At 49.6% G+C, this 21,069-nt stretch overlaps 1 protein-coding gene across 1 annotated transcript in view; it reads right to left on the bottom strand.

Moving 5' to 3' along the window:
* The window catches only part of GREB1 (growth regulation by estrogen in breast cancer 1), an 82,120-nt gene that overhangs the window by 1,872 nt on the left and 59,179 nt on the right, over positions 1-21,069 (bottom strand). The window contains exons 22-31 of the mRNA XM_010852079.1: positions 20,436-21,040; positions 17,801-17,903; positions 13,651-13,809; positions 12,567-12,709; positions 9,028-9,189; positions 7,953-8,157; positions 5,043-5,217; positions 3,238-3,456; positions 1,751-1,886; positions 454-654 (exon numbers count right to left, since the gene is read on the bottom strand). Of these exons, the coding sequence (XP_010850381.1) occupies positions 454-654; positions 1,751-1,886; positions 3,238-3,456; positions 5,043-5,217; positions 7,953-8,157; positions 9,028-9,189; positions 12,567-12,709; positions 13,651-13,809; positions 17,801-17,903; positions 20,436-21,040 (2,108 nt within the window). The remainder of the gene's footprint in view (positions 1-453; positions 655-1,750; positions 1,887-3,237; positions 3,457-5,042; positions 5,218-7,952; positions 8,158-9,027; positions 9,190-12,566; positions 12,710-13,650; positions 13,810-17,800; positions 17,904-20,435; positions 21,041-21,069) is intronic.

Here is a 21,069-nt window from a genome sequence, read left to right as displayed (position 1 = left end):
ATCAGAGACGTTCTGGCATTAGTAGTAAGTTTGATTCCTAACTATCTGTATCAGGGTGTGTGTGCTAAGTCGGTTCAGTTGTATCCGACTCTTTTCGACCCCATGGACTGTAGCCCGCCAGCTTCCTCTGTCCACGGGATTCTCCAGGCAAGAATACTGGGGTGGGTTGCCATGCCCTCCTCCAGGGCATCTTCCCGGCCCAGGGATCAAACCTGCTTCTCCTGTGCCTGCACTGGCAGGCAGGTTCTTTACCACTGAGCCACCAGGGAAGCCTCTTGATATGGGGGCACACCATTTCAATTCTTTCAACCTTTATCTTATCGATTGTAAAGCGGGGGCCAGGCCAGAGCTGACACAGTTGGGGGGCTATAATTCCAAGTTCTGGGTTCTAGCTCCCATGTTGAGGGACTTTTCTGATTGAGGGACTCGACAGGGCCCCCCTCGGATGGTTACCTGAGACCCCAGGTTCAGGTAGCAGTCCACGGACAGCACGGGGTGGCCGAGATTCTTCAGGGACAGCGGGAAGAACCGGTGGCTGTGGTGCTGGAGGAACTTCTCCAGGAGGAGCTGCGCGGGGGCCGCAAGGAACGTGTGCTTGCTGTCGGGGGCGCAGATGTACTGGGCGGGCACGACGGCCATGGGGCTGTCCGACACCTGCGTGGGGACGGGCGGGCGTCAGCCACTCCCGGGGACCCCGGGTGGGCGTTCCCGTCGTGGATGGCTGTGTGCAACCGTGATGGGAGAACATATATGTCCATGGTCTAGCTCTCCATTAAGGAAAATGTGGCTTAACTAAAGTGGGATGTGTGAAAACTGACCACGGCATGAGCGACTATAGACAATGACCACTCCATGCAGAGACCTGGCTGTCTTGTCTAGAAAAAAATAAAGAGAACCCAAGGACCCAGTGTTCCGCCAGATTCCGAGATGTCAGCTCCTGGGAAGGGTCAGCCTTCCCCCTGACCTCCAGATCCTCTCTGTCTCCTGTCCAGTCCCACTGGTCTTCCTCTCGACAGCCCAGCCCTCTGAGCACACAATCTCTTACTCCATCACCAACGTATTTCCCAGGCTGGAGCCGAACAGACTGTGCACATACATAAGACTACTCAAGTCCTCTGATGGACACCTTTCAATGGGTTCTCCTACTTCTTCAGCTTATCTCTGCCACTCTCCTCCATGGATCAAAGGGACCTTCAAGGCAGGGGTGTGCCAGCACCCTACGGGTTCCTGGAGGATACAGATCACCGAGGACATGTCTCCCCCCACCTGGAGGCTGTCTCTGGGGCAGATGGCACACCCATCAAGCTAGCCTGTCAGTCCCATTCAGGCAGTATTTAGCAGGCGCTGTCCCGGGGACCCTAAGAAGAGCACGGTACCACATCTGACCCCCAAGGGCTCTGCCCAGCAGAAAAGCCAGACAAGTGAGCAGCAAAGACACTGATGGAGATGTGCTCAAGAAATCACGCAGAGAGAGAGCGTGGGGTGGGGGTGGGAGGTGAGGGCAAGGGCACACTGGAAGGCTGGTGGTGCGCACGTGGCAGGGAGACACACACACACACACACACACAACTGGAGACGATAAGGGAAACTCAATGGAGTCTTTCCCTTCTCAGGGCTCCCAGCAGGAAACCTTCACTAGCACTTCCTAGCCGTCAAGCCCACCCCACTGACTCAGAGGTGCCCGGGTGGCCTCCCCACCAGCTTTCCCACCACGGGCAGCAGCTCTCTCCGGGCACACGGCCGCACCCACCTTGGACGTGATGTGGAAGGACCTGTGCCCGCCCACCGAGATCTGCTTCTTCATCACGCTGAAGCGGTTGAACCGGCAGAGCAGGAGGCCGGCGCTGTGCACCCGCAGGTTGAAGTCCACGTCGTCACACATGAACCTGGCGGGAACAGAGGAGGGGGGCGGGTCGGCCTTCAGTTAGCTCACGGTCACGCCGCCACCAGACACCCCCGTATCTGGGAAGATGAGCAAGCTCATTCCTGCCCCCAAAGACCTTCCCCTGGGAGGCACAGGAGGCAAACCAAGAAGGAAACAAGCTGTGATGCGCCTGCACCAGGAAGGCAGGGTGTACTCAGGCTTTTACCACAGAAGCTCTGTCGCGTGTGGATCATGCACGCCACGCCAGGCACCCTGAAGGGGACTTAGCAGACGTCACTTCATCTATGTGTTAAAAAGCAACTGACCTCCCAGAGTACATTTATTGTTTCCCTGGCGGCTCAGATGGTATAGTGTCTGCCTGCAATGTGGGAGACTGGGATTCGATCCCCGGGTTGGGAAGATCCTCTGGAGAAGGAAATGGCAACCCATTCCAGTATTCTTGCCTGGAAAATCCCATGGACAGAGGAGCCTGGTAGGCTACAGTCCATAGGGTCACAAAGAGTCGGACATGACTGAGCTTGGCACTCCATGCCAGGTACCGTGAAGGGGACTTAACAAATGCCACTTCATCTACGTGTTAGAAAGAAGACAACTGGTCTCCCAGAGTAAATATATGAGCCACTGTTACAGAAGGAAATCAAGACTCAGAGATGGCGAGTCATCTGCCTAAATGTCAAAGCTGACAAACGGCAGAGCCCACATTCCTAGCAGGTCAGTCTGCTCCAAAACAGACACTCCTCTGTAGGCACTCTTGGGGATGTGCCCACTCTCTGGCAGGTAGAGGGCTCGCTAACATTAGCGACTGGATTCTTCTTGAGACATGAGCACTTCTGCGGCTAGATCCAGAGAGAGGGACACAAGGAAATTATCATTTCCTTCAGCGCTCAAGCTCCTAGAAAGTAATGTGTTCACAGAAGGAGCCAGAAAAGCAAGAGAAATACCACTTAGAAGAACGGAAGTCATTAAATAAGGTACCATGTGAACTGGTGAAGGAAGCTGAATGGTCTTATGCAAATCTCCCCTAAAATTATGCAACAAAAATACTAAAAAAAAAAAAGAAAAATCCATGAGGACTGAAAGCAAGGGGCCAGGCCAGTGCCATGGGTAGGAAGGCCCTGCAGGGCCAGGAAGGAGCAAGGGCCCTCCAGGAGTAAGGCTGCACCTTGCAGAGGGCCCTGGGACCGCGGGCTGAGCTGATGGACGTGGCTGGACAAAGGGCCCTGACCATGGGCTGAGCTGATGGACGTGGTTGGACAAAGGGCCCTGACCATGGGCTGAGCTGATGGACGTGGCTGGACAAAGGGCCCTGGGACCGCGGGCTGAGCTGATGGCCGTGGTCGGGCGGGGCTCACCGGTTCTGGTTGTACTGCACGTTCTGGGTCAAGTCCACGTTCAAGACGATGAAGTCATGCACATGGCAGCGGGAGAAGGGCTCTCGCACCTCGTGGCTCCCAGTCTTGCTGGACCACTTCCGCATGCCAATCAGGGCGTAGTGGGTGATGTTGGGGGATGCCTCGATGTGCTGCATGATGTGCTTCAAGGACACGTTTCTCTCCGACCAGGAAAATTCTCTGCTCGAAGGAGGGAGACAGACATCCCCAGGTTGGCATGCAGACTGGGCTGGCCAGGCCGCTGCTTTCCCCTGAACATGCCGGGCGGGCTGCTGCGCCCAGAACCCATCACAGCCACCAGGCACTTCGAATTCACTATCACTGATCCTCGCAGCAATCTTGTCACATAGAACCATCATCCCCATTTCACAGATGAAGAAAAGGAGGCTGTGGCTGACTTGGCCAGTGTTACTCAACAGAGCTTGGCTGGAAGGGTGTTGTCTGTCTCCAGAGCCCACATTCTCTGCAGCATGCCATGCCACCTCGCGTTTCTGGTGGCAATTCCAAGGAGGTTAGGGGGAGGGAAGGAGGCTATGTGTAAGCACCTCCCACCCCACCCTGATGGCGACTGAGGTCTGGAAAGACAGTGAGGGCCACCTGACGAACAGGGAGGGCAGCTGAAGGGAGTAACCCCGGGGCTGGTAGCCCAGGCAACAAGAGTTCTGTGTGTGAGAGACCCAGTAAGTGGCTCAACTTCTCTGCATCTCAGCTTCCTTTTCCCCAGCCGAGGGGCTTCTGCTAAGCTCCCTAAGGCCTCAGCCAGCTCTGACACACCAGGACTTGAACATTCTGCTTCAGAATGAAATTCAGAAAAGCAGAGGGAAAAAGCTTAGTTCTCTTCCTCATCACTGTGCTCAGCCAAGCTCTCGCCCTCGGAAGGCTGACAGTGAAAACACTGAAAGCATGGTGGCTTGCTGTTGTCATGTCTGTGAGCTCTATCAGACCGAACACATTTTTTTCCTAGAAGAACAGTGGTGAGGATGGAAGTTGTTACATTAGGACTTAGGACTCACTAACACAAAAGAGAAGAACTAACCTTACATCATCTCTCAAAAAAAAAAAAAAAAAAAAAAAAAAAGCCAAGCATTCAAGTTGTTTCTCAAATAAGCCAAAGATAAAAGGCTAAGTTGAAATACTTGTACCAAAAAACCACACAGGGGTATCTTCCCAATGATGCTCAGATGCAGCTCTACCTACTGAGCCTTTTCTACCTCCTGGCGCTCCATCACCCCCCTCCAGGCACACAATTCACGGTTTACCTAATCCTCATAACAAACCTCTAGGACAAGGGCAAGTGCCCCTTTGAAAGCTGCCCCAGAAAGAGTTGTTTCCCGAATGTCACACAGCAAATAAAAATGCAGCTTCATGTCAGGAGGAGGCTGGGGCAGGGAGAAGGTTCTAGAAGGTGTGGGGGAGGGCACATCGGTGATGGTGATGGTCCATTTCTTCATCAGGGAGTTTGTTAAGTGGGTGTGTTCTGTTTGCGAAAATACCTGGATATGTATGACACTTTTTTTTAAATATTTTATACTGAATTTATGTTGCATTATTTTCTGTCTCTACTGTGCCTCAGTAAAATGTTTTCAATTAAAAACTCAAAGGCTTGGCGGGTGAGCCCACCCCAGATAGGGTTCTGTCCACTGCACACCACATCTTCGAAGAGGAGGCGCCCTCTGGGGTCCTCAAAGGATGGACAAGAATCCCCCACTGGGCAGAGCACCTGCTCCCTTGTGTTACTGGGGTGCCGTTGGGAAAGGGGCTCTCACCTGCTTCTCTCCCCACCACTGTCGACGTCCACCACATTCCACATCACGCAGGAGTCATCAGAAATCACAATGAAAGGCCAGATGTCCTGGGGCTTGATTCCCAGCTCCTCCTGACGGTTCCGCTCCAGCTCCAGGTTGTGGTAAGACAGCTCCTTGATCAGGAAGTGGGCGGCACCTGAAATGAGCAGATGACCCCGACTCGGGTCAGTCCAAGTGCCCACCCCCACCCAGGACAAAGCCCCGCTAAGAACAAGAATTTGATGAAAGCCCACCCAGGCCCCAGCCCTACCTCCTCTTCTCTGCAGTCCTTATCCACTCGCTATAGGCTGTTGACTCGGAAGAGGAAATTCGAGGTCAGAAAACACTCCCCTCCCATTTGTGCACACATCTGTCTATTTATCTTTGCTTTTCTAACAGCTGAGACCATGAATAAACTGATAACTGAGCACTGAAGAAAAAAAGAATTGTCAACAAATCAAAATAGCTTTAAAAGCCAGAAAGGTGAAAGAGAAAGGTCTTTTGATTCTATGCAGACAAAAACCATCTCTCACCATCTGCCTCTACAAGGATGAGGTCACTAGTGGCCACTGCATACCTTCAACACACCCCGCAAGCAGTTCAGGGTGCAGAATGAGGTACTCTGTGCTCTAGGACAAACCAGCAGAACAGGCCTTCAGATCGTGAGATATTTTTCAGGAGAAGATTTTATAAGCCCGGTTTCCTGCACTGTCTCCTATCTAAAAAAGCACGAAAATCCTTAATGGAGACACCTGCTGTCCATGACCAGCACCATCCTTCTGCTGATATGTGTGCCTGATGGCAGTTAACCCCCTTCCCTCACATACACACCGACCTCTCCCCTCATCTCCTGGGAGTAGTTCCTCAGAGCTATCTGAGAGGCTGTCTCCCAGGTTCTGGTCCTCATTCTGCCCCCAGTAAAACCTTACTCACAATTCTCTCATTGTGCTTTTTTTTTTTTCAGTCAACCCCTAGAAGACTCTCTCAAGTCTCCATTCACAGAAATTTTATTGAGTAGGGCGTGTTTTAAGGGGTCTATCACCAAAGAATTCAAGTGACAGGTTATCCCAGAAAACCTGCAGTTAGTGAAATTAGGGTCTAGCACTGTGGAAAATTCTGAAAGAGATGGGAATACCAGACCACCTGACCTGCCTCTTGAGAAACCTGTATGCAGGTCAGGAAGCAACAGTTAGAACTGGACATGGAACAACAGACTAGCTCCAAATAGGAAAAGGAGTACATCAAGGCTGTATACTGTCACCCTGCTTATTTAACTTATATGCAGAGTACATCATGAGCAATGCTGGGCTGGAAGAAGCACAAGCTGGAATCAAGATTGCCAGGAGAAATATCAATAACCTCAGATATGCAGATGACACCACCCTTATGGCAGAAAGTGAAGAACAACTAAAGAGCCTCTTGATGAAAGTGAAAGAGGAGAGCGAAAAAGTTGGCTTAAAGCTCAACATTCAGAAAACTAAGATCATGTCATCCAGTCCCATCACTTCATGGCAAATAGATGGGGAAACTGTGGAAACAGTGACAGACTTTATTTTGGGGGGCTCCATAGTCACTGCCGGAGAAGGCAATGGCACCCTACTCCGGTACTCTTGCCTGGAAAATCTCATGGACGGAGGAGCCTGGTAGGCTGTAGTCCATGGGGTCGATAAGAGTCAGACACGACTGAGCGACTTTACTTTCACTTTTTACTTTCATGTGTTGGAGAAGGAAATGGCAACCCACTCCAGTGTTCTTGCCTGGAGAATCCCAGGGACGGGGAAGCCTGGTGGGCTGCCGTCTATGGGGTTGCACAGAGTTGGACATGACTGAAGCGACTAAGCAGCAGCAGCAGCATAGTCACTGCGGATGGTGACTGCAGCCATGAAATTAAAAGACACTTACTCCTTGAAAGGAAAGTTATGACCAACCTAGACAGTATATTAAAAAGCAGAGACATTACTTTGCTAACAAAGGTTTGTCTAGTCAAGGCTATGGTTTTTCCTGTAGTCATGTATGGATGTGAGAGTTGGACTGTGAAGAAGGCTGAGCACCAAAGAATTGATGCTTTTGAACTGTGGTGTTGGAGAAGACTCTTGAGAGTCCCTTGGACTGCAAGGAGATCCAACCAGTCCATTCTGAAGATCAGCCCTGGGATTTCTTTGGAAGGAATGATGCTGAAGCTGAAACTCCAGTACTTTGGCCACCTGATGCGAAGAGCTGACTCATTTGAAAAGACCCTGATGCTGGGAAAGATTGAAGGCAGGAGGAGAAGGGGACAACAGAGGATAAAATGGTTGGATGGCATCACCAACTCAATGGACATGAGTTTGAGTAGACTCCGGGAGCTGGTGATGGACAGGGAGGCCTGGCGTGCTGCAGTCCATATGGTCGCAAAGAGTCGGACTCAAATGAGCGACTGAACTGAACTGATTAAGAACATTCAGGGGCGTCCCCAGTGGCTCACTGGTAAAGAATCCACCTGCAATGCAGGAGACGTAGGAGATTCAGGTTCACCCCTTGGGTCAGGAAGATCCCCTGGAGGAGGGCATGGTGACCCACTCCAGTAGGCATGCCTGGAAAATCCCATGGACAGAGGAACCTGAGGGCTACAGTCCATGGGGTCACAAAAAGTGGAACACGACTGAAGCCACTGGGCACACACACACACACACAACATTCAGAAGAGCACACACACAGTGTAGGTGGTCTTGGTGCAGTGGTGGGACAGCAGTGATTACAGAATGAATGTAATTCATATGCACACACCTGTTGGAGGGGACTAAGGGGAAACAGGTGTTCGGTCTAGAAAAACATTTCTCAGTGGATTTCCTATGAAGTCAATGTGTCTTGAATTTAACTTTGCAACAAATTTGGAAAAAAATGAAGGCCTACCAACTCCAGCGCTGTTGAAGATGCTGGGAAGGACCAGCATGATATGGTTGGGCCAGTACTTCTTATAAATCGCCATCTCATACTCCTTGACAACCAACACATGCAGGTGGCTGGCACCATCCATCGCGTGGTACAGGTTAAAGAGTCCATGCTCGTGACGGCCAGTTGTGGGAGTGAACGTCGGGCTCTTTATGTATTCGTGACTCTGGAGAGCATGGGCACAGAGACGTCAAGCGTTTGTCAGCCTGGCTACTAAGACTGCCCTCCCTCCGAGATGTGACTCTGCAGCCTCCTCCATCAGAAGATGGTGCCTGTTTCTGCATGCCTTGCATCTGGCTGAGCCTTGGGACTTGCTTTTACAGATGGTGGCGTGCCAGTTCCGAGCCTGGCTTCCAGAGGCATTCTGTTCTCTCTCAGAAACCCCCCTACCCCCTGCCCCGAGGGAGAAGCCCGGGCTAGCCTGCTGGACAAGGAGAGGCCACAGGAGCAGACACGGGCGTCCCACTGAGGCCACCAGAGTCCAACCTGGTAACGCACTTCAAACACAAGGGATGGCAACCAGGATAAGCACCCAGCAGAACCGAGCTCAAACCGCCGGTGCACAGAATACAAAGCGAAATAAATGCTTGTTTGAGAATGGTGTGTAAGGTGAGCAAAACTAATGGGCTTATATCAGCGACCCAAATCCATGACCCTCACCTATTGGCGCCTAATACACGTTGAGTGAACGTTATTCCTGTGTGACTTAAATCCCTCCACTTCTGAGCCATACAGCCTAGCTTCTCATTCACTCAGGTTGTGAATCTTCTATATAAACAACTGTGTTTTCTTTCACTCTTTTCTCAACAACCAAGCTAGGTCTTCTATTCCTTCTTGATTTCTCAAAGCACTTGCCACTGAGCTGGTGCTCCTAACCAGTTCTGATGGGAACCATCTAGAAAACGGAGTAAAGGAGCTAATAAAGCCTCTGTCACCCTCTAACAAAGGACTGCGCTACCACTTCACAAAGGTTTTCATTGCTTGATAACAGCCCCTGGGTCTGCAAGGCTGAGCCCCAGGGCCGCAGGGCCGGTACCTTGTCTGTGACGAGGGGCAGTCGCATGCTCTCCAGCTGGCCTCCGGGTTGGCTGAAGACAAAGTGGTGCTCCTTGGACTTGGGGATGATGAAGTGGAGCTGGATTTCCTCTCCTAGCATGGAGTAAGAGAAGGCAAAGGCGTGCAGGGTGGACTCATAGAGCTGGGGTGCGAGGGGGAAAGGACAGAGCTTGTCATCAGAGTCTGGCCTGACCTCCCGGAAGAACCCAGGCCTGCTGCAGCCATGACCACACAGAAGCTACTGCCACCGCTGCCCCAGCTGATGCCAGTTCATAGCATGGACACCTGTGAGTGTGTACCCGAGGCCACACCTGATTGGTCAGAGGCTCCCATCCTGGTGCTGACCCCTAGGTACCCAGGGGATGCCTCTGTAGCCACCCAGACCTTCTGGACTCTGGATTGGACCCAGAGGCATGCTGGGGCACCAAAGCCTTCATGCTCCAGGTCACATTTTTAATTTCAACAAAGATTATTTTCCCATGACAGCTGATCTGTGTAACAGTAGAAGACAATAACTGTGTAAACTTGTGCATGTCCGTCTCACGCACCACATCCAGACTCTGGAACCAATGAATAATCCTAGGTCCTCACTCCCATGGCGGACATCCAGAGGTCTTGGGCTCACTCCTATCCCTAAGTCTAGCCTCACCTCCAGCCACTTTGTCTAAAGAGTCCTCCTGTTACCCAGTCACCGTGCCCACACTGCTCCTGGTGTGACCTCCCAGCCCGGCTAAGCCCAGGCCAGAGGTATGCCTCCTCCAGGCCTCGGCTCTGGCGTCCACAGCAGGGCCTTAGCGACCCCTCTCCCTTCAGCTGCCCCTGCAGATGCACAGCTAGTCTGTCCCATGCCCTCCGGGGGGCCACGGGGGCCAGGGCAGGGCTGACACGGGCCAGGACACGCTGGCTGTGACATCTGACGGACTGTGGCTCTGCTTCGAGAGCCAAGATGAGGGAGAAACAGAATCTGACCAGGGGAGGGAGCAAAGAGGGACATAACCGAGGAATTTCCTAAGACAGCCTCCCAGGGGAGCCTTGAGCAATGAGGAGAAAGAATCAAACAGCAGAAGCAGTGATCTGTCAGCAGAGAGTCAGCATGTGCCCCTGTGTCCTCAGGGGACCTGATTTTCACACCCTTGCAAGTGTGGCCCCAGACCCAACCCGCCTACAGAGAGGCTGGCCCCGGGGGCTGGAGCTCAGACCTGCCCCCCTCCTCCTTCTCCTCCAGGCTCCATCTACTCATTCACTGCAGACCCTGAAGCGACCAGGCACTGAACCTTCCAGTCTCTGCATTCTTCACATTTCAAGATCAAGAAAATGTTTTCACTTATATTCTTCTCTGCCTTGAAAGAAAAACTTCATCTCCAAGGGAAGAAATGTTAGGCGGGTTTATCTGCAGCAAATAGGATTTCTGATCATTTTTAATCCTTTGAAAAATACTCATATGTATTTTTTAATTTTGTCTAGAGTACAATTGCATCATTTGAAAAAAAATCTGTGCTTAGAGGAGACAGGTGCTACTTCAGTAGCAGCTAAGCTCAAGGCCAGGAAGATTTGGGAAAATTAAAGCCACCAGCTGCTGTTTCCCTCTGCAAAGGGGACAGACAGGGAGCTGGAGCCCTTGTCATCTTCAGGCCTTTCTGGGGCAGCTACGGACTGGTAGAACTGTCCTGCACCCCTGGGTGTTGCACAGCTGTCTGTCTCCCATCAGCTCCAGCTGCCCCTGACTCCTCTTTCCTTGCCTGCATCTGAAATGAGAAGAAATTCAGTGTAAAATCCTACCCTCCATCTGTTTCTAGAGAACCAGCCCACAGGCCCCCACAAACCTCCACAAGGCTGTGCTTAGTCGCTCAGTTGTGTCCAACTCTTTGCGACCCCATGGACTGCAGTTCACCAGGCTCCTCTGTCCATAGGGATTCTCCAGGCAAGAATACTGGAGTGGGTTGCCATGCCCTCCTCCAGGGGATCTTCCCAACCTGGAGATTGAACCCAGGTCTTCCATACTGCAGGCAGATTCTTTTACTGTCTGAGCCACTAGGGAAACCCAGGAATACTGGAGTGGGTGGCCTTTCCCTTCTCCAGGGGATCTTCCTGACCCAGGAATTGAACCAGGGTCTCCTGAATTGCAGGCAGATTCTTTATCAGCTGAACTACCAGGGAAGCCCCTCCACGGACTAGTAAGAGACTATTCAAAACTGATGGGTGTTAATTAACTCAACTTATTGTGCTGATCATTTAGCAATATATACATTTATCAAATCATTATGTCGTCTACATTAAACTTACACAATGTTATCTGTCAATTATATCTCAAAAAACTGGAAAAATTGTTCATTTTCTTATCAAGTGTTCATCGACTGAAAAAATCAATTTAAAAAATAGAAAAATTAAAAAATAAGAAGAAGGAAATACCCCCTCCCAAGGTAGCCTTGCCCTCATCAGGCCTCAACTAAGAGTTCTCACTGCAAAGGCCCCATTCCTTCCCACAGCACAGATGACTCTGTGGTCTCTCTGTGCCCACCCACCCAGCCTCCTGTCCCGGGACCAGCCTTCACTCTAAGCTCCATCAACACCCACTAAAGCCACTTCTGAGTCCCCTAGACACCCCTCGTCTCCCTGCTATTGCACTTGCCATTCGCTCCTTCCCCCCCTCTTCTGTCCACCTTGGCTCCCTGGCAAACTCTTACTGATCCTTCAGAACCTTCTCCCCTGCTCCCTACCTAGTATCATATCTTCATTTATTAAATGGGGATAATGCTATAGGCTTGTGGGGTTTTAATGAGAATTAAAGAAGAAACTCAACAGTACAGTTTCCTAACCAAGTGCCCCTTGAATAAATGGATCACAGGTGTCACTTAAACATAAACTGCTTCAGCCAGAGCCCTGGGAGCAGTCTTATCCATCTACCCAGGGTCCAGGACAAGTATCATTTTCTATCACATTAAAAATTGGGAAGTACTGGTATATAAAAAGTGCCTAGTACATAGCCCGGTACGTAGTAGATGCTCAGTAAATGCAAATTTCTCTCTTAAACCTCATAATGTCTACACGTCAACCATAGCGCTTTCCTGCCAGCTTTAGCCTGCTCCAAAGTTCTGTTTATGTGCACCTGTCCATCCCTAGACTGTGAGCCTCAAGTCTGGGGTTTTCTTCACTTCTGAGTCTGTGTCCAGTACATAACAAGCACTCAGGAAGTATCCACTGCACTGAACTAACTAGAGATTGCTAAGATGTAAAGAAAAGTAAGACACTGATAGCCGGTTAACTCTGCCACTAATACACATGTCACCCCAGGGGAATCACTGTTCGGTAGTGTCAATAATTATTTCAGAGATGATTGAAGGGAATGGAGGATTCAGGACAAAGGGGCTTCTTCCAGAACTTTCCACCTCCTGACTCCAGGATGCAAACATAACGAGAAGAAGGAGACCGAGGTGCTAGCCACGGTGAAACATGTAGCCGAGAGCCATGGAAGTGCCCGCTGGAGTCCACCCGAGGGGCTGCCTGGGGGCTCCGTCCTACCTGGTAGCGGGGGTGGAAGCCCATGTACTGGTGGCACTGCTCGCAGTGATGGTACGTGTTGTACGCTGCGAACTTGGACAGCCTCATCCTTGCCGTCTGGCGTCGCACGTACAGGTCCTCCGGCTTCCGGTGCGTCCCTCTGTCTGCACGAAATCCCAGCGTTAATCCCAGGAGGCCCAACCAATACCCTCTGCTCCCGCTTGTTGGCAACGAAACACTGTAACAGGGCTTCCCGGGATCGCCTCTCACCTGTCCGCCCCACGCGGACTCCACTGGCCAGAAAGGACAGAGTCTCAGTGGGATAAACTAGACGCTACAGTCACATGGCGTCTCACTCATCCTGCTACGGATGTTTTATAAACCTATTCAAGGATTCGATCCGTGACAATGTAAATCGATCGCTGACTTAACATGCAAATGCTGCAAAGCACACAATCACCTCTAGGATTTCAAACCGACTTAGCAAAATTAAGATTTTAACACTCAACCTCCATTCGAGAAGGTCTACGTGAAGCATGAAGGAGGCTCCAGTGAACGGCATCTGCTCTGAGCTCAATGAAGATAAAATGATGGAATCAACAAGGAGACTGGTATCTTCCTCTCACACTGCATTCACTGAACTTTCCCGGTCAGTGCTTATAATCTCACTGGCCACTCACATCCGATGTTTGTCACCAGTGACCCTGAAACCCGTCAGGGTCATAATACTGTGAAAATTAGTGGTCCCCAAAGAAGGAGCGAGAAAACGAGAGACCGAGGGAAGGATGGGAAATAGATGCGTTTTGTTGTAACAACCCAAATTCATAGAAAAACATACATCTTTTTCTTCGGTTAACAAGAATCTTCAGAGTATTCCAATCATGAAAAGCCATCAACAGCATCCTCACATTTTTCTGCACTAATGGAGCAGTGAGTCTTCCCTCATGGAGTCGAAGAGCGTTTCCTGTCCAGAGAGGTGGTGACCTCACTGCTCTAACAGGCACCGCCAGTTCACTCATCACTAGCAAGATTTAGCTCATCCCTTTAAGAAGCTATTCCCACATACTCTGGAAGAAGGTGGAAGCAAGAGTTTGACAAATCTGACCTTCACTCTTTACACTCTGATGGTGTGAGCAGATCAGACTGGCATCCTCATACTTCGGGTCATGAATAATATAGTCAAAAGGCAACTTCTTGAACAGCTCCAGGTCCGGCCAGGGGTCACTGAGCTGGAGGTAATGCCAATCCGAATCTTCTCTGAGGTCTACAGGATCGGGAGAAACACAGATATGTGACAAAATGGGATGTGAGAAAGATTTATTTCAAACATGCACAAGGGTGATGGTTGGAGTGGAACTGATGCTGAGTCGACAAGTTACTACAGGATCTCAAACGCCCAGGTACATGTTCCATTTTCAGGATTCTTCTAATTCAGCAAGAACGTGCATTCAGATCTATCTCTATCCAGAGGAAGAGCCTCATGCTGGGTTTCCTATGGGATAGGCTTGCTCTTCTGACTTCCACTAACTTATACTCCTCCCAATACATGTAACCTGTGTGCTCTGTGATTTCCCTGGCTCTGTCCCTCAAATACACCACACTGGTTGCCAGCACCAGCAGAAACCAACGCAGTTCTCTCTTTTGCTCTTATACCTAAATGCTACCCAGCCAGTAAGGCCCAACTCCTATCACTGCACCTCCAGGAAAACGCTTATAAATGCTCAGATCCACTGGCTTCCCCTTTCTGAATGCCAACACAACTCCTGGCTCAACCTATGTCTTCACATTTGCCATGTATCATTGTACATTGTAATCCGTGCAGTCTACAGTGCTCATTAAATGCTTGCTAGCAAAAAGGTAAAAAATCCTAGTTGGTCCAACCCCAAATTATGGAATACATTGATTTTATGTATATGACATTTTATACACATGATACTGAAAGTGCTGCACTCAATATGCCAGCAAATTTGGAAAACTCAGCAGTGGCCACAGGACTGGAAAAGGTCAGTTTTCATTCCAATCCCAAAGAAAGGCAATGCCAAAGAATGCTCAAACTACCACACACTTGCACTCATCTCACACACTAGTAAAGTAATGCTCAAAATTCTCCAAGCCAGGCTTCAGCAATACGTGAACCATGAACTTCCTGATGTTCAAGCTGGTTTTAGAAAAGGCAGAGGAACCAGAGATCAAATTGCCAACATCCGCTGGATCATCGAAAAAGCAAGAGTTCCAGAAAAACATCTATTTCTGCTTTACTGACTATGCCAAAGTCTTTGTGTGGGTCACAATAAACTGGAAAATTCTGAAAGAGATGGGAATACCAGACTACCTGACCTGCCTCTTGAGAAATCTGTATGCAGGTCAGGAAGCAACAGTTAGAACTGGACATGGAACAACAGACTGGTTCCAAATGGAAAAGGAGTACGTCATGGCTGTATATTGTCACCCTGCTTATTTAATTTATATGCAAAGTACATCATGAGAAACGCTGGGCTGGAAGAAGCACAAGCTGGAATCAAGATTGCCGGGAGAAATATCAATAACCTCAGATATGCAGATGACACCACCCTTATGGCAGAAAGTGAAGAACAAGTAAAGAGCCTCTTGATGAAAGTGAAAGTGGACAGTGAAAAAGTTGGCTTACAGCTCAACATTCAGAAAACTAAGATCATGGCATCCGGTCCCATCACTTCATGGCAAATAGATGGGGAAACAGTGGAAACAGTGTCAGACTTTATTTTGGGGAGCTCCAAAATTACTGCAGATGGTGACTGCAGCCATGAAATGAAAAGACGCTTACTCCTTGGAAGGAAAGTTATGACCAACCTAGATAGCATATTAAAAAGCACAGACATTACTTTGTCAACAAAGGTTTGTCTAGTCAAGGCTATGGTTTTTCCAGTGGTCATGTATGGATGCGAGAGTTGGACTATAAAGAAAGCCGAGCGCCAAGGAATTGATGCTTTTGAACTGCGGTGTTGGAGAAGACTGTTGAGAGTCCCTTGGACTGCAAAGAGATCCAACCAGTCTGTCCTAAAGGAGATGGGTCCTGGGTCTTCATTGGAAAGACTGATGTTGAAGTTGAAACTCCAATACTTTGGCCACCTGATGAGAAGAACTGACTCATTGGAAAAGACCCTGATGCTGGGAAAGATTGGGGGCAGGAGGAGAAGGGGACGACAGAGGATGGGATGGTTGGATGGCATCACTGACTCAATGGACATGAGTTTGGGTAAACTCCAGGAGTTGGTGATGGACAGGGAGGCCTGGTGTGCTGCAGTCCATGGGGTCGCAAAGAGTCAGACACGACCGAGTGACTAAACAGAACTGATATGTAATACTATGTCCATATAGCTATATGTGTCCATATACTAAGTCACTCAGTCGTGTCCGACTCTTTGAGACCCCACGGACTGTAGCCTACCATGCTCCTCTGTCTGTGGGATTCTCCAGGCAAGAATACTGGAGTGGGTTGCCATTTCCTTCTCCAGGAGATCTTCCCAACCCAGGGATCGAACCCAGGTCTCCTGCATTGTAGGCCGATGCTTTACCATCTGAGCCACCAGGGAAGCTCATATATATATATATCCTAAGTGTCCATAAGAGAAAAAAAAGAAGAGGAAGAGGAATGCTTATTATATATTTAATAGATGCTCAGTGCTTCATATGTGTAACATCATTTAATCTTCACAACATCCTGTAAAAGGGGAACTATGTACATTTTGCCAAAGAGAAACCCAAAGCAATAGGAGACTATTTGGGAAAATAAGGCTGTGAAGTTTAACACACTTCAGGCAAATCCTCTTTATCATTGGTAAATCCAACAAAACGTGAGACAGAAACTCAGCAGACCCACTGACTTTCATCTGCAATACGGGTCCAAATTGTGGGGGAAACGGTGGAAAAGTCAGAGTGCAGATGAGTGTAGATACGGTTCCTTTTTCCTTCAAAGGAAAGATTAAGGGCTAGACGGGCTTCCTGGGTTCTAAATTTTCTCCCAGTCAAAATGCAAACATAGTTAAGAGTATGTAAAGAAGTTCTGTGTGTGCAAAGGGCAGGACTTCCTTCTTTGTCAAGGCTGACTACATTGCGCATATATACCCCTTCTTTATCCACTCAACTGCTGGCGGGCGTTTATCCTTCAATGGACACCATACAGTTGCTACATTTTGGTAATTGTGAATGATGCTGCAATGAACATGGCCACTGTGTGAGGTGACTGTGGTGATTATTCCACAAAGTGTGTCAAATCATCCAGTTGTGCACCTTAAACATACACAATAGGAGTGCTCCTAGATGCCAGTGCAGCCTCCTGGGGCCCCTTCTCTATAATACGGACTCCTTACACAAATCTTCATTCCCAACAGGTTCATTCAGTAGGCTGTTTCAGAGCCACTGGAGCGGCGCTAGAAGAGGAGATGGAGGAGGTGCTCGACATGAGCATGAAACATGTTCAAAGACAGTCTTCCTTTAATCCGGATAAACTCCACTCTGGGAATGAGGAGAAAAGCCTATTCCCCACATATCACGTATTTTTCATTTTGCCCCAAGATGCTGACCTATGTGCTCAGCAGTCTGAAAGGGAATTCTCATCTGATGGACAATTCCACTTTTTAGAGGCAGCATGCACACATGCTCAGTTGCTTCAGTCGTGTCCAGCTCTGAGACCCCACGGATTGTAGCCCACCAGGCTCCTCTGTCCATAGGATTCTCCAGGCAAGAATACCAGAGTGGGTTGCCACTTCCTACTCCAGGGGATCTTTCCAACCCAGAGATTGAACCCGTGTCTCCAGCACTGGCAGGTGGATTCTTGACTCACTGAGCCACCTGGGAAACTCCCTAGAGGCAGCAACCGAATCTAATATGGTTCCAGTTCTGCTACCCCTGAGCTGGCTCCTGAACATGTTACTTAGCAGAAAAATGGATTACCAATATCTGTCTCGCGGTGTGGTAGAGGAAGTGAATGTGGTAAATTATGTAAAATATCTGGCACAGTGGTTGACATTTGGAAGGTACTCAGTAAAGAGCGGTTTTTTTAGTATCGTAATTTTATCTTCCCCAAGGCCTCCTAGGCTCTACTCTAGGATTGAGCAAAATGACTACAAGGGAAAGATAAAAACCGTCCAAAGCCCTTGGGAGGAGTCAGATCATTAACCTAAGAATTCCATCTTGAAAGTAAAAGACACAAGCAATGTCACTTGAGAAACTGATGAAGATCATTCAAGCCCCGGGGTCATCAACAGGGAACTCACTGATGTTGATCTCTTCCTCATCGTAAACATCCACTTCCGTCAGCCGAATGAGCATTCTGGACAAAATGCTGAGGAACTGCAGGTAGGCACCCGTCTTCCCGATCTGCAGGGACAGCGAAGTGGGAGCCAACCATCAGTATGTCCATGCCTAGTGCAGGCGCTGGCTGAGCACCTGACTTGCCTCCACTCATCCATCGATCTTAACCATCTTGCCCACTTAAAATGAGGGCTGGGGGCGATGCAAAACCTTTGAGGGAAAATGTGGCCGAAGAAACATGGCACAGGCAGACAGATGAACTCCCAGAAGACCCACCTGCTTATCAATCATTGCAAATGTCTTTCCAGATTTTAATTGGCCACACTGTTTAAGCTGTTAGAACTAGGACTCCATCACAAGCTGAACAAAATGTTACTTCAGAAAAAAAAAATGAACTGACATTTTAATAATGCCTTAAAAGTCTTGCTCAATTGCAAATTGTGATCTTATGTTAATGGATGTATCTGTAGCGGGATAACAAAATTCATTGTGGGAGATGTGAGAGGTTGGCATCATACCTGTCTCCTCCTAAGTTCAGGACTTCCTTCTCTTCTTGTATTAATGGGTCCCCACCCCCGTCAAGCCAGCACTAGGCCAGTATACTATTGGTCTTAGTGCACTGACGTCACAGCTGGCTACAAGGGGACCTGGGGGCTAGCCTCCTCTCCTGCCCACCTTGGCATCCTAAGAATGTGCTCTCCAAGTTCTCAGCTTAATGCCTGGTTCATAGGAAGGATTCAACAGATGCTGATGAATGGAAATAACTAACTTCCAAAATGAAAATATGAAATACAACCAGGGGGAGCTTTAGAGAAAATATTCGAGTGCATATAATTCACAAAGGATTAAAACTTATACTCTAAAAGAACAAAGCAAAAGAAAAAAAAGTCAAATGGACTAAAGGAAAAATAAATGAGACAAAACCAGAAAGTCATTGTAAAAGATATACCAGTGACCAATAAAGATATTAAAATATATTCACCCTTACTAATAAAACTATAATATACAAAATAATTTTCCCCTATCAAAAATGCAAAAATTTTAAAGACTGATAACATTCAGTAAGATGAGGGTATGGAAAAACCAGGATTCCTTTATAACAAACATTTTATTTCCCCTTTTTAAAAAATTACACAACGTACTATATGCTTATCTAAAAGTGCAAGAAATACAGATCAATAAAAGAGCAGTGAAGTCGCTCAGTCACGTCTGACTCTTTGCGACCTTATGGACTGTAGGCTGCCAGGGTCCTTCGTCCATGAGATTTTCCAGGCAAGAATACTGGAGTGGGTTGTCATTTTCTTCTCCAGGGCATCTTCCCAACCCAGGGATCGAACTCAGGTCTCCCACATGGCAGGCAGACTCTTTACTGTCTGAGCCACCAGGGAAGCCCAATAATAAAGTAGAATAGTCACAGATTCCAGCCCCCTCCCCTGACAGCTCTCCTGTCAGGGATTTTTGAAGGTATTTTCACACATGCAGACACATACACACACTGGTTTTTCTGTGTAACTAATGTGACCCTATGCATATATTATTCTGCAACTTGATCTTTAAAGTGGAGATATCTTAGAGAACTTTCAGTGTCAGTATATAAAGATCTAGCTCAAATTTTCTGTGGCTAAATTGCATGATACCCCTGTGCCCAAGTATATTCAATCAAGCTTGACCAACGGAACTCAAGGTGTTTCCAGTTTATTTAACTACTATAAATTACTAATACAAAACTGAGCACTTTAATACATATTTTTGTGGGTTTGTGTTTCTTGGGATAGGTACCTGATGAAGGAAGGAACATGAGAGTGAAAAGGAAACATGTCTTGAACGGGGACAGTGACAATGACGGGGACAATCACAGTGCTTTCTAGGGGTCAGCTCCTGTTCTTGTGACACAGCTGTTAGCTTCCTCATTCTCAGATGAGGACCCTGAGGCAAAGAGAGAGCTGGAACTGGCCCAGGGAGGTAGGTGATGTTTTAGTTTGACTCCAGCCCCAGGCAGTTCCCTGCAGGGCCCACCCTTCACCCCAGCTCTGTGTGGCTGAGCCCCTCTCCCAAGACCCCATACGAACCTCATGCATCCTCATCACAGGCTCGCGACCCCTGACATTCACACCCAGGTTCCCGCCATGATGACAGGTGAAACCGTCTTTCGTTGTCAGAAAAATACAGTAAGCTGGGGGGTGGAGACAGGCCTCCTGCCTCCCTGTTGTTTCACCAAAATCTTGCAGGACAGAAACAGGGGTCAGCTTCCATTGTCAGAGTGAGGGGGAACCGCCCTGACTGGCCGTGAGGACCAAATGGAGTAACGTGGGAAAGGCAGAACCATAATCTGAATGAGCAAGAAGGACCCGCAGAGAATCCCTCCAGCTCCACATCACTCAAAAGAGGAAACTGGGGTTGGAGGACGGAGGACACCCTGCCATGGGCAGCAGGTGGTCCCTCTACCCGCCCCCTTAGGGCCACGAGAGATGCTGCCTGGGGGACGGAAAACGCGAATAAGGGATGCTCTGGGATGCTCTCAGCCCCAAACCAGTCTCTGGGTGTGCACACAAGCCCCCCACCCTCCCAGAGAGCCCGGGCGCACGGGGCAGCACCCACCTGGGGGGGCCCGCTGAGCAGGAGCCGGCGTGGGTGGAAGCCGTCCACGCGGCCCTCGGCACGGTTGCCATAGTCCATGTGGCCGGGCCGGGGCACCGTCCACTGGCGGTAGTAGAGTGACTGCTCCGTGGACGTCATGGTCTTGCTGAGCAGGGGCCGGAAGGAGCTGGCCCACATGACCGAGTGCGAGGGCAGGAGCGAGGCGGCCTTGGGCAGGCCGCTGCCATCCGTGGACGTGACCATGTCGTACACCAGCTTGGGCAGGAAGACCACGGGCGGCTGCCGGCAGGCCTTGGTCATGGAGCACTGGGAGGCCTGCAGGACGAGTGGGCCGGCGGCGGGCAGTGCCGGTGAGGAGGCCGAGCCCGAGGAGGACGCCGACGGGGCCGACACCTGGACGCGCTGGCCGCTCTTGAGGCTGGGATCCGGCTGTGGGGTCAGCCCCGGGCTGTGCCTGCTGATGACTGACGGTGGCCCCCCCGCTGCCCGGAGCCTCTGTCTCTCTCCAGGGGCCCTGGCCTCCTCCGAGGGGCCACAGGATGGTGGGGACCGGGCCCGCTCCACCTGCGAGGGTCCGGCCGAGGACTCGCCACATGGTGCCGAGCCTGCAGAGACACGCCCATCAGTCAGGGCC

This window comes from Bison bison, unplaced genomic scaffold (assembly GCF_000754665.1).
Source record: "Bison bison bison isolate TAMUID 2011002044 unplaced genomic scaffold, Bison_UMD1.0 scf7180017864307, whole genome shotgun sequence".
Taxonomy (NCBI): Eukaryota; Metazoa; Chordata; class Mammalia; order Artiodactyla; family Bovidae; genus Bison; species Bison bison.
This window is presented reverse-complemented; position numbering and strand designations above follow the sequence as displayed.